This window comes from Entelurus aequoreus, linkage group LG14 (genome assembly GCF_033978785.1).
Source record: "Entelurus aequoreus isolate RoL-2023_Sb linkage group LG14, RoL_Eaeq_v1.1, whole genome shotgun sequence".
Taxonomy (NCBI): domain Eukaryota; kingdom Metazoa; phylum Chordata; class Actinopteri; order Syngnathiformes; family Syngnathidae; genus Entelurus; species Entelurus aequoreus.
In genome coordinates this window covers 54,789,858-54,803,814 of record NC_084744.1, presented here as the reverse complement: position 1 = coordinate 54,803,814, position 13,957 = coordinate 54,789,858, and the positions used below count along the sequence as shown (strand labels likewise).

The window sequence follows — 13,957 nt, the reverse complement described above, 5'->3', positions numbered from 1 at the left end:
CCTTTTTTTAAAATTACTTATTTATTTATTACCTATTAATTATTTTACACAATTTTACACTATCCCATCCTTCAAAATTGTCCCTTTTATTTTTTTGTCTTTTAAAAATTTTTTTTTTTAAATAATCAATTACAGTGAATGTCATACAGGGAAAAAAAATGTTAACTATAAAATAAAATACAAAAATCAGCGATGTGGTGAGGGATGAGTGAAATACACCATTTTTATTATTTTTCATTTTACTGTATTGCAATAATTTCACAAAATTATACAATATCTTGTCCTTTTTTTATAGAAATAACCAATGTCATATAATAAAAAATAAAATAAAACATTTTATGAAATACAATTTAAAAAAAATCCCCCCCAAAATCGGCAATGTGTTGAGGCACGATTGTAATACACAATACATCATTTTTAAATTACTTTGAGATGATTTTACAAAATTATAAAATATCTTGTCCTTTCAAATTGTCCTTTTTTAAAATTTATTTTTCTTAGAAATAATCAATATATGAAAAAATACTACTACTACTAATAAAAAATCGCCGATGTGATGACCCGCAACATGGCAAGAGACAACTGTAATACACCATTTACATTTTTTTATTACTTTATTGCAATTTCACATAAATATACAATATCTTGTCCTTTAACATTGTTTTTTCATTTTTTTTTTAGAAATAATCAATGAATGTCATGTAAGACATTTTTTTGTAAAATAAACATTTTTAAATCCCCCCAAAATTAACAATAATTTCACAAAATTATACAATATTTTTTCCTTTTTTTATAGAAATAACCAATGTCATAAAAAAAATAAATTAAATGAAATAATTTTTTTTTTAAATCCTCCAAAAAGCGGCGATGTTGAAATACACCATTTTTCTGCGGCGTCCATGTAAAGTTCAAATCCATCCGGCCAGAAGTCCACAACTCCTCCTCGCCATGACCGGTGAGAGGCGAAGCCACTCTGCAGGAATCCAGCGCACCTCCGCCTCTTCCACACGCCGGAGGTCCGCCTTGAGCTCCCTGAAGGCCGTGGCGATGTCCCCGTTAACGATCACCTCGTCAAACATGTGGCCGTGCTGGGCTTCCATGGTTTGGGCCGAATGAATCATGTCCTCAAAATCTTCCTCCTGCCAACAAGAAAAAAACACTTTACTTAGTATTAAAATAATAGACCGGCTTGTCAGTAGCTCCGTTTACTGACAGAATAATAAAGGAGACGGCGCGGTCTGAAGGTGAACATAACATCCGGCAGGAAGTCGTTGTAGAAAACGCTGCATGTACTGCAAACTACTGTATCAGCATGTGGAAAAGAAGCACATAACCACTGAGCTGGAACGTGCAGCACACGCTTCTTACTTGCTGAGTGTGAGCATGTCAGGCCTTAAACCGGACTTACGTGGTCCAGTCTGAGATGATTCTCATTGTATTGCTCCCTTGTGGCCCAATTCTGAGTAGAAAACACATGGAATCTGACATCAGGGCCACTAAATGGGGGCCCCAAGCAGAATTGTATTGTTTGGCCCCTGGCTTTAATTGATTGAGAAGTTTATTGACATCTTAAAGAATCGAATAATAATAATAATAATAATAGATTTTATTTGTAAAAAGCACTTTACATTGAGTAAACAACCTCAAAGTGCTACAGTGTATTAAAAAAAAGTAAAATACAAATAAAAAGATAATTAAAAAAATATATAAAAATAAAAACTAGAGCAGCCAAATAGCTAAAACTAGTATGCATATATCTAAAACAAAAAAAGGTTTTTTAAAAAAAAGAAGGGTTTTTAAGCCTTTTTTAAAAGCATCCACAGTCTGTGGTGCCCTCAGGTGGTCAGCTCTGTAGAACTTGCACCTGGCTCGCTGACAACAAGCTATCCATACACTTGGGTAAAACAGAATCCATCCTGTTTGGGTCCCACATCAAACTTAAGAAAGTCAATGACTTCACCATAAAAGTGGGTTACATTGTTATCACCAGGAAAGATGAGGTCACCTACCTAGGTTCCATTCTAGAGGCTAACCTTTCCTGTGATAAAATGGCAACCAAGGTAATCAGAAAGGTTAACCAATGAACGAGATTTCTCTACAGAATTTCCTCTCTGGTCAACAAAAGCACCTTGAGGATTCTGGCGGGAATTCTCATTCAACCCTTTTTCGATTACGCATGCACCTCCTGGTACCCTAGCACCTCCAAAACCCTCAAATCTAAACTCCAAACATCTCAGAACAAGCTAGTCAGGTTACTTCCAGACCTCCACCCCAGATCCCACCTCACTCCTACCCACTTCTCTAAAGTGGGCTGGCTCAAGGTGGAGGACAGAGTTAAACAACTTGCACTGAGCCTAGTCTATAAAATCCGCTACACATCCCTGATACCGAAGTACATGTCAAACTACTTCCTTAACGTAAATGACCGCCATAACCACAACACCAGGGGGAGCTCCACTAACCACGTTAAACCCAGATTCCGAACTAACAAAGGTCTGAACTCATTCTCTTTCTATGCCACATCAATGTGGAATGCGCTCCCAACAGGTATAAAAGAAAGGGCATCTCTATCCTCCTTCAAAACCGCAATAAAAGTTCACCTCCAGGCAGCTACAACCCTAAACTAACACCCTCCCCGGATTGCTAATAATCAAATGTAAACAATCAAATGCAGATACTTTTTCTTATGCCTTCTGATCTCTCTCTCTCTCTCTCTCTCTCTCTCTCTCTCTCTCTCTCTCTCTCTCTCTCTCTCTCCCCACTACTTGATGTCCATATCCCACCCCCCCCCTCCACACCCCTGGTTGTAAATAATGTAAATAATTCAATGTGATTATCTTGTGTGATGACTTTATTATGATGATAGTATATATGATAGTATATATCTGTATCATGAATCAATTTAAGTGGACCCCGACTTATTCGGGTGTTACCATTTAGTGGTCAATTGTACGGAATATGTACTTCACTGTGCAACCTACTAATAAAAGTCTCAATCAATCAAAGGGAGAGCGTTCCACAGACTGGGAGCGGCGGAGCCGAAAGCCCGGTCTCCCATTGTTTGTAGCTTTGTCCTCGAGGTTGGAGGAGGTTAGCCTGTCCGGAGCGGAGGTGTCGTGTGTAGGATTTGGGGGTGAGTAGTTATTTGAGGTAGAGGGGGGCATTTCCATGGAGGCACTGAATCCATGCAATGCTTTAAAAAGGCAAATGGATGGCACAAAAAGCCAAAAGTAGAGATGTCCGATAATATCGGACTGCCGATATTATCGGCCGATAAATGCTTTGAATTGCAATATCGGAAATTATCTGTATCGGTTTCAAAAAGTAAAATGTATGACTTTTTAAAACGCCGCTGTGTACACGGACGTAGGGAGAAGTACAGAGCGCCAATAAACCTTAAAGGCACTGCATTTGCGTACCGGCCCAGTCACATAATATCTACGGCTTTTCACACACACACAAGTGAATGCAATGCATACTTGGTCAACAGCCATACAGGTCACACTGAGGGTGGCCGTAGAAACAACTTTAACACTGTTACAAATATGCGCCGCACTGTGAACCCACACCAAACAAGAATGACAAACACATTTCGAGAGAACATCCGCACCGTAACACAACATAAACACAACAGAACAAATACCCAGAATCCCTTGCAGCACTAAGTCTTCCGGGACGCTAAAATATACACCCCCCTGCTACCCCTACAAAACGGCAGATAATAAGTCTGCTAATAGGTGCCATTTTGCGGTCCTTATACACACACCATAATAATACTTGTATGTTGACAATCCATCAAGCGGTGTGGCTTCATAGCTTACCAAAGTCGTACTAAAAACATTTTGACAGATTTTTGATCGCCGTGTGTAATGTTCTATATTCTCAATGAAACGTTTAAAGTTGTGGTGTTGTTTATCAGCGTCATCCTGCAGTCCGCTCGTGTCTCTTATGTGTGACTGCCATCTACTGGTCACACTTATCATTACACCACATACCAAATAAAATTGCTTTGAGGTCGGCATCCACAACCAGAATTATTCCGCTCCGGGTTATAAGGCGCACTGTCGATTTTTGAGAAAATGAAAGTGCGCCTTATAGTCCGAAAAATACGGTGCACGCAATTTTATAGTTGAGCGCTGGTTATTTGGGATCTTAGTAGGTTCTTGGTGTTTTGTAAGATCCAAATTGTTAAAGCAGGCTGTTACGACCGGGTTGCAACTTATTGTGAGGTTTGTTCCCCCGGGATGCAAACGGACGACTCCGGACAGGACTTGCAGGTAGGAACATGATTTAATCTTCAAAATTAAACACGTACCAAAACCACAAAACAAGCAGAAGGAAATCGTGGGAAGCCAAGGTTAACTCTTAGCACAGGAAGCATAAACTCGGAGACAAGAACTACAAACGTAATTGTTGCATGAAGCAAACAAAGAAGCCAGGGCGAGTGTGGGGAGAGAGGTGAAAAAATAGCTCTCTGATTTGTGGTAGACTGCAGGTGAGCGTGCCGACCACTAACCAGAGGCAGGTGAACCCAGTTAATCCCCATGGAAACCAAAACAAACCCAGAGGTGCACAAAACAGGAACTTAGAGGCCTACTGAAATGATTTTTTAAAAATTTAAACGGGGATAGCAGATCCATTCTATGTGTCATACTTGATCATTTCTGAAAGGATGTAGTATAGAACAACGACGATAAAGTTCGCAACTTTTGGTCGCTGATAAAAAAAAGCCTTGTTTAAACCGGAAGTAGCGTGACGTCACAGGAGGAAGGATTCCTCACAATTCCCCGTTGTTTACAATGGAGCGAGAGAGATTCGGACCGAGAAAGCGACGATTACCCCATTCATTTGAGCGAGGATGAAAGATTCGTGGATGAGGAACGTTAGAGTGAAGGACTAGAGAGGCAGTGCAGGGTGTATCTTTTTTCGCTCTGACCGTAACTTAGGTACAAGGGCTCATTGGATTCCACACTTTCTCCTTTTTCTATTGTGGATCACGGATTTGTATTTTAAACCACTTCGGATACTATATCCTCTTGAAAATGAGAGTCGAGAACGCGAAATGGACATTCACAGTGACTTTTATATCCACGACAATACATCGTTGACGCACTTTAGCTACGGAGCTAACGTGATAGCATCGGGCTCAAATGCAGATAGAAACAAAATTAAAAAAAACCCTGACTGGAAGGATAGACAGAAGATCAACAATACTATTGAACCATGAACATGTAAATACACGGTTAATAATTTCCAGCTTTGCGAAGCTAAAAAATTGAAGCTAACTTAGCTACGGAGCTAACGTGATAGCATCAGGCTCAAATGCAGATAGAAACAAAATTTAAAAAAAACCCTGACTGGAAGGATAGACAGAAGATCAACAATACTATTAAACCATGAACATGTAAATACATGGTTAATAATTTCCAGCTTGGCGAAGCTTAACAATTGAAGCTAACTACGGAGCGGCGGCGGCGGCGGGCGTTGTAGCTTTTGACGACACCCCGGCCGCCATCAGAGTCGGCAAGAAACATATATTTCCCCAAAGTTACGTACGTGACATGCACATAGCGACACGCACGTACGGGCAAGCGATTAAATGTTTGGAAGCCAAAGCTGTACTCACGGTAGCGCGTCTGCTATCCAGCTCAAACACAACACAAGGAGGTTGTGTTGCTGCAGCCAGCCGCTAATACACCGATCCCACCTACAACTTTCTTCTTTGCAGTCTCCAATGTCCATTAAACAAATTGCAAAAGATTCACCAACACAGATGTCCAGAATACTGTGGAATTGTTCGATGAAAACAGAGCAGTTTGTATGGTGACGTGACGTCACGCGCATACGTCATCATACATAGACGTTTCCAACCGGACGTTTAGCAGGAATTTTAAAATTGCACTTTATAAGTTAACCCGGCCGTATTGGCATGTGTTGCAATGTTAAGATTTCATCATTGATATATAAACTATCAGACTGCGTGGTCGGTAGTAGTGGGTTTCAGTAGGCCTTTAGGGAGTCCAAAAGTAACAGAAAATAACAAAACATGATCCGGGACACAGGCTGGACTTACATGACATGGACTATCCAACCTCCAACCACGCAGCAAACGCAGGTGTGGGACCTCATGGGGTTTTAACAAGGGGCAACGTGGGCAGCCAGGTCAAACACTGAGGGGCCAGATGGACTTAAGTGACCTTGCATGCGTTCTTTCCACAAAACATAGGCGGAGTGGAACATGTGAGCTTGTTCGGAGGAGCATGAACAAGCACAGATGTTTATCAGCATGCCACAAAAAGTACTTGAAATGTCAGAATTTGGAGGTAATCCTCCTTTTTTCCATTGTCCCATTTACTCTCTGTAAAGCACCAGTTCCATTGGCAGCAAAACAGGCCCAGAGCATAATACTACCACCACCATGCTTGGCGGTAGGTTTGGTGTTCCTGGGATTAAAGGCCTCACCTTTTCTCCTCCAAACCTATTGCTAGGTATTGTGGCCAAACAGCTACATTTTTGTTTCATCCGACCACAGAACTTCCCTCCAGAAGGTCTTATCTTTGTCCATGTGATGTTGCATATTAGGATTTGTTGGTTTTCTGACATGGACTTGTTTCTTCAGCATTGTCCGACACATTTAAGTCAGGACTTTGGGAAGGCCATTCTAAAACTTTCATTCTAGCCTGATTTAGCCATTCCTTTACCACTTTTGATGTGTGTTTGGGGTCATTGTCCTGTTGGAACACCCAACTGTGCCCAAGACCCAGTTGTCCTGAAGAATTTGGAGGTAATCCTCCTTTCCATTGTCCTATTTGAAGCACCAGTTCCATTGGCAGCAAAACAGGCCCAGAGCATAATAACCACCACCATGCTTGACGGTAAGCATGGTGTTCCTGGGATTAAAGGCCTCACCTTTTCTCCTCCAAACATATTGCTGGGTATTGTGGCCAAATAGCTCCATTTTTGTTTAATTTGACCACAGAACTTTCCTCCAGAAGGTCTTATCTTTGTCCATCTGATGTTGCATATATATGATGTGTTGGTTTTCTGACATGGAGTTGTTTCTTCAGCATTGTCCACACGTTTAAGTCAGGACTTTGGGAAGGCCATTCTAAAACCTTCATTGTAGCCTGATTTAGCCATTCCTTTACCACTTTTGATGTGTGTTTGGGGTCATTGTCCTGTTGGAACACCCAACTGTGCCCAAGACTCAGTTGTCCTGAAGAATTTGGAGGTAATTCTCCTTTTCATTGTCCCATTTGAAGCACCAGTTCCATTGGCAGCAAAACAGGCCCAGAGCATAATACTACCACCACCATGCTTGGCGGTAGGTGTAGTGTTCCTGGGATTAAAGGTCTCACCTTTTCTCCTCCAAACATATTGCTGGGTATTGTGGCCAAACAATTTTTGCTTCATCTGACCACAGAACTTTCCTCCAGAAGGTCTTATCTTGTCCATGTGATGTTGCATATTATGATTTGTTTTTTTTTTACATGGACTTGTTTCTTCAGCATTGTCCGACACGTTTAAGTCAGGACTTTGGGAAGGCCATTCTAAAACCTTCATTCTAGCCTGATTTAGCCATTCCTTTACCACTTTTGATGTGTGTTTGGGGTCATTGTCCTGTTGGAACACCCAACTGCGCCCAAGACCCAACCTCCGGGCTATTGATTTAAGGTTGTCCTAAAGAATTTGAAGGTAATCCTCCTTTTTTCATTGTCCCATTTACTCTCTGTAAAGCACCAGTTCCATTGGCAGCAAAACAGGCCCAGAGCATAATACTACCACCACCATGCTTGGCGGTAGGTATGGTGTTCCTGGGATTAAAGGCCTCACCTTTTCTCCTCCAAACATATCGCTGGGTATTGTGGCCAAACAGCTCAATTTGTGTTTCATCCGACCACAGAACTTTCCTCCAGAAGGTCTTATCTTTGTCCATGTGATGCGAGATTAAACAAAAATTGAGCTGTTTTGCCATAATAAATTCATAAAAGAACCAAACTTCATGAATGTTTTTCTGTGACCAACAAGTATGTGCTCCAATCACTATCACAAAAAAATAAGAGTTGTAGACATTATGTTCTTTACAAGTGTATGTCAACTTTTTATCGCGACTGTATGTGTGATCATGTTGCCAGGTCCCACGAACACCACCAAGGCAAGTAAATATGTAGTTCCGCGTGTTTGTCGTCTACTAGTACTTACTGAGAACATCCTGACTTGGTTCGAGTCCTCTTCATCGCTGAGGGTTTTGGCTCTCCTCCTGCTGAGGCGCAACTCCTCCGCCCGCGGCGGCTTCACAAAAACCACGTACGGCTTGAATTCAAACGTGTAGATGCGCTTCAGCTTCTGGACGGGAGAAAAAAAAAGACAATTTGTAACGTTATTCAGTTAGTCTTTAAAGTAGCAGTCGAGTGCACACTTTAAAAAATGCTGGGCTATTTTGATAACCTAATTTATGAGTTGCGAGTGTTGGGTTGAGTTATTTTTATGAAGAGCAATCATTTTTTGGGTTATAAGTTAATTTCTGGGTTGTCAAAATTATGAACCATTTTTGGGTTGTTTTTCAATAAATAACACCTTTTTTTTTTAATTAAAAAGTTACTTTTCTCTTAAAGGGAATTTTATTATGGATTAATCTCATTAACATTATTTACAATTACACATCTTATGTACAGTCTTGGTCAAAAGTTGACATACACTTGTAAAGAACAAAGTCATGGCTGTCTTGAGTTTCCAATCATTTCTACAACTCTTATTTTTTTGTGACAGAGTGATTGGAGCACATACTTGTTGGTCACAAAAAACATTCATGAAGTTATTTTATGAATTTATTATGGGTCTACTGAAAATGTGACCAAATCAGCAATGTTAATATTTGTTTACATGTCCCTTGGCAAGTTTCACTGCAATAAGGCGCTTTTGGTAGCCATCCACAAGCTTCTGCTTGAATTTTTGACCACTCCTCTTGACAAAATTGGTGCAGTTCAGCTAAATTTGTTGTTTTTCCTGACATGGACTTGTTTCTTCAGCATTGTCCACACGTTTAAGTCAGGACTTTGGGAAAGCCCTTCTAAAATCTTAATTCTAGCCTGATTTAGCCATTCTTTTACCATTTACTCTCTGTAAAGCACCAGTTCCATTGGCAGCAAAACAGGCCCAGAGCATAATACTACCACCACCATGCTTGACGGTAGGCATGGTGTTCCTGGGATTAAAGGCCTCACCTTTTCTACTCCAAACATATTGCTGGGTATTGTGGCCAAACAGCTCCATTTTGGTTTCACCTGACGTCACATGGACAAAGATAAGACCTTCTGGAGGAAAGTTCTATCGTCAGATGAAACAAAAATGGAGCTGTTTGGCCACAATACCCAGCAATATGTTTGGAGTAGAAAAGGTGAGGCCTTTAATCCCAGGAACACCATGCCTACCGTCAAGCACGGTGGTGGTAGTATTATGCTCTGGGCCTGTTTTGCTGCCAATGGAACTTCGATAACTCTCACAATATTCCAACGTGAGTGATTGCGGCCTTTTTAAAAAAATGTTTATTACTTATTATTATTTTACTGTAAACATCTCGTCTTTGTACTCACACTAGGGTTCAGCTCCAGGAGGCACACTTTGCCCTCGTTACAGTAAAAAAAAACAAAAAAAAAACCTGGCAGCTCTGTTGCTTGAATTTTACCTCTAAAAACAGTGGTATTGTTTCTCCATTCCATTCCATTTATCCCCAAAAAGTGCAGTTAACCCTATTTTTATTTCCTTATTCCTATGGGGAAAAAAATCTAAACATAGACGTCTCCACTTTGAAAACTATTTATTTCGATAACTCTCACAATATTCCAACGTGAGTGATTTTCCAGACAGATTACGGGCTTTAAAAAAAAAAAAAGTTTTATTACTTATTATTTTTTTACTGTAAACATCCCGACCTTGTACTCACACTAGGGTTCAGGTCCAGGAGGCACACTTTGCCCTTGTTACAGTAAAAAAAACAAAAAAAACTGGCAGCTCTGTTGCTTGAATTTTACCTCTAAAAACAGTGGTGTTGTTTCTCCATTCCATTCCATTTACCCCCAAAAAAGTGAAGTTCCCCTTTAACCCTATTTTTATTTCCTTATTCCTATGGGGAAAAAAAAATCTAAACAAAGACGCCTCCACTTTGAAAAATATTTACTTCGATAACTCTCACAATATTCCAATTTGAGTGATAATCCAGACAGATTACGGCCTTTTAAAAAAAAAAAAAAGTATTACTTATTATTTTTTCACTGTAAACATCCCGTCCTTGTACTCACACTAAGGTTCAGGTCCAGGAGGGACACTTTGCCCTTGTTACTGTAAAAAACAAAACAAATCTGGCAGCTCTGTTGCTTGAATTTTACCTCTAAAAACAGTGGTATTGTTTCTCCATCCCATTCATTTATCCCCAAAAAGAGCAGTTCCCCTTTAACCCTATTTTTATTTCCTTATTCCTATGGGGAAAAAAATCTAAACAAAGACGCTTACAGACAGATTACGGCCTTTTTTTGAAAAAAAAATTTGTATTACTTATTATTATTTTTTTACTGTAAACATCCCGTCCTTGTACTCACACTATGGTTCAGGTCCAGGAGGGACACTTTGGCCTTGTTACTGTAAAAAACAAAACAAATCTGGCAGCTCTGTTACTTTAATTTTACCTCTAAGAACAGTGGTATTGTTTCTCCATTCCATTCATTTATCCCCAAAAAGTGCAGTTAACCCTATTTTTTATTTCCTTATTCCTATGGGGAAAAAAATCTAAACAAAGACGTCTCCATTTTGAAAACTATTTACTTCGATAACTCTCACAATATTCCAACGTGAGTGATTTTCTAGACAGATTACGGCCTTTTAAAAAAAAAAATGTTTTATTACTTATTATTATTTTTTTACTGTAAACATCCCGTCCTTGTACTCACACTATGGTTCAGGTCCAGGAGGCATACTTTGCCCTCGTTACAGTAAAAAAAAAAAACAACAAATCTGGCAGCTCTGTTGCTTGAATTTTACCTTTAAAAACAGTGGTATTGTTTCTCCATTCCATTCATTTATCCCCAAAAAGTGCAGTTCCTCTTTAACCCTATTTTTATTTCCTTATTCCTATGGGGAAAAAAATCTAAACAAAGACGCCTCCACTTTGAAAACTATGTACTTCGATAACTCACAATATTCCAACGTGAGTGATTTTCCAGACAGATTACGGCCTTTTTAAAAAAAAATTTGTATTACTTATAATAATTTTTTTACTGTAAACATCCCATCCTTGTACTCACACTAGGGTTCAGGTCCAGGAGGCACACTTTGCCCTCGTTACAGTAAAAAACAAAAAACAAATCTGACAGCTCTGTTGCTTTAATTTTACCTCTAAAAACAGTGGTATTGTTTCTCCATTCCATTCATTTATCCCCAAAAAGTGCAGTTCCCCTTTAACCCTATTTTTATTTCCTTATTCCTATGGGGAAAAAAATGTAAACAAAGACGCTTACAAACAGATTACGGCCTTTTTAAAAAAAAAAATTTGTATTACTTATTATTATTTTTTTACTGTAAACATCCCGTCCTTGTACTCACACTAGGGTTCAGGTCCAGGAGGCACACTTTGCCCTCGGCCAACACCCGGCGAACTGAGTCCAGACTTGTTCCATAGTAGTGGCCTCTGTATCTCCCATAGTCTATAAACCTAAAGGCAGACATTAACGGGGGCAGACAAGGACATAAAAGCCAGGACTGAAAAAAAATAATGAAATAATGGCAGAGACGGCGGACTTTCCTTTCAAAACTAGACTTGAATGGTATAGAATGACCAGAACACATGTCGGACTACATTTTAACGACGCAGTGGAGGAAACCCGCACATGTACCTGTGGTTGAGAATGTCCTCCTCGAATTTGAGGACCGATACAAAATGATAATCCAGTCCTTCTGTCTCTTGGCTTCTCTTCTCACGGGTGGTGTCTGAAAGGGTAGAACGGCCCTAACAGTTAAATGGCTTACAGGAGGAAAAAAGTGACAAGGTTGTCTTATTGCCTTACATGGTACAGTTACACCGTAGAGGTCCGGATCTGAGATCAGGAGCCTTCGCTTCAGTTCGTTCACTCCAACACCGCTGGGGCCTCAAGACAGAGAACACAAGGTTTTTATGTCGTAAAAAAAATAAAATATATATATATATACATCATACAAAATCCAAAACCAGTGAATAAGCAGGGGCGTCCATGATAACATTGCTTGGATGGCAACATACGTTGCTCCAAAACCTGTATGTACCTTTCAGCATTAATGGCGCCTTCACAGATGTGTAAGTTACCCATGTCTTGGGCACTAATACACCCCCATACCATCACAGATGCTGGCTTTTCAACTTTGCGCCTAGAACAATCCGGATGGTTCTTTTCCTCTTTGGTCCGGAGGACACGACGTGCACAGTTTCCAAAAAAAAAATTGAAATGTGGACTCGTCAGACCACAGAACACTTTTCCACTTTGCATCAGTCTATCTTAGATGAGCTCGGGCCCAGCGAAGCCGGCAGCGTTTCCGGGTGTTGTTGATAAATGGCTTTCGCTTTCATAGTAGAGTTTTAACTTCCACTTAGAGATGCTTCATATTGCGCCACACATTTTCAATGGGAGACAGGTCTGGACTACAGTCAGGCCAGTCTAGTACCCAAATTATTTTACTATGAAGCCATGCTGTTGTAACACGTGGCTTGGCATTGTCTTGCTGAAATAAGCAGGGGCGTCCATGATAACGTTGCTTGGATGGCAACATATGTTGCTCCAAAACCTGTATGTACCTTTCAGCATTAATGGTGCCTTCACAGATGTGTAAGTTACCCATGTCTTGGGCACTAATACACCCCCATACCATCACACATGCTGGCTTTTACACTTTGCGCCTAGAACAATCCGGATGGTTCTTTTCCTTATTGGTCCGGAGGACACGACGTCCACAGTTTCCAAAAACTATTTCGAAACGTGGACACTTTTCCACTTTGTATCAGTCCATCTTAGATGAGCTTGGGCCCAGCGAAGCCGGCAGCGTTTCTGGGTGTTGTTGATAAATGGCTTTCGCTTTGCATAGAAGAGTTGTAACTTGTACTTACAGATGTGGCGATCAACTGTTGTTACTGACAGGGGTTTTCTGAAGTGTTCCTGAGCCCATGTGGTGATATCCTTTACACACTGATGTCGGTTTGTGATGCAGTTCCGTTTGAGGGATTGAAGGTCACGGGCTCTGGAATAATTTCTCCAGATTCTCTGAACCTTTTGATGATATTACGGACCGTAGACGGTGAAATCCCTAAATTCCTTGCAATAGCTGGTTGAGAAATGTTGTTCTTAAACTGTTGGAAAATTTGCTCACGCATTTGTTGACAAAGTGGTGACCCTCGCCCCGTCCTTGTTTGTGAATGACTGAGCATTTCACGGAAGCGGCTTTTATACCCAATCATGGCACCCACCTGTTCCCAATTAGCCTGTTCACCTGTGGGATGTTCCAAGTAAGTGTTTGATGAGCATTCCTCAACTTTCTCAGTCTTTTTTGCCACTTGTGCCAGCTTTTGTGAAACATGTTGCAGGCGTCAATTCCCAAATGAGCTCATATTTGCAAAAAATAACAAAGTTTTCCAGTTCGAACGTTAAATATGTTGTCTTTGCAGTCTATTCAATTGAATATAAGTCGAAAAGGATTTGCAAATCATTGTATTCTGTTTTTATTTACGAATTACCCCCTGAAAAGCTTCACAAAATTGGTCTCCTCAGTTCCCAAACGTTTACTGAGTGTTGTTAAAAGGAAAGGCCATGTAACACAGTGGTAAAAATGCCCCTGGGCCAACTTTTTTGCAAAGTGTTGCTGCCATTAAATTCCAAGTTAATGATTATTTGCACAAAAAAAATTAAGTTTCCCAGTTGGAACATTAAATATCTTGTCTTTG

General features: G+C 40.2%; 1 protein-coding gene across 1 annotated transcript in view; it reads right to left on the bottom strand.

Annotated features, from left to right (window-relative positions):
- Positions 1-790: 790 nt before the first annotated feature.
- The window catches only part of LOC133664299 (MAGUK p55 subfamily member 7-like), an 88,035-nt gene continuing 74,868 nt past the window's right edge, over positions 791-13,957 (bottom strand). Inside the window, exons 12-16 of the mRNA XM_062068807.1 lie at positions 12,057-12,137; positions 11,886-11,979; positions 11,596-11,704; positions 8,203-8,346; positions 791-1,139 (exon numbers count right to left, since the gene is read on the bottom strand). Of these exons, the coding sequence (XP_061924791.1) occupies positions 909-1,139; positions 8,203-8,346; positions 11,596-11,704; positions 11,886-11,979; positions 12,057-12,137 (659 nt within the window). The 3' untranslated portion in view covers positions 791-908. The remainder of the gene's footprint in view (positions 1,140-8,202; positions 8,347-11,595; positions 11,705-11,885; positions 11,980-12,056; positions 12,138-13,957) is intronic.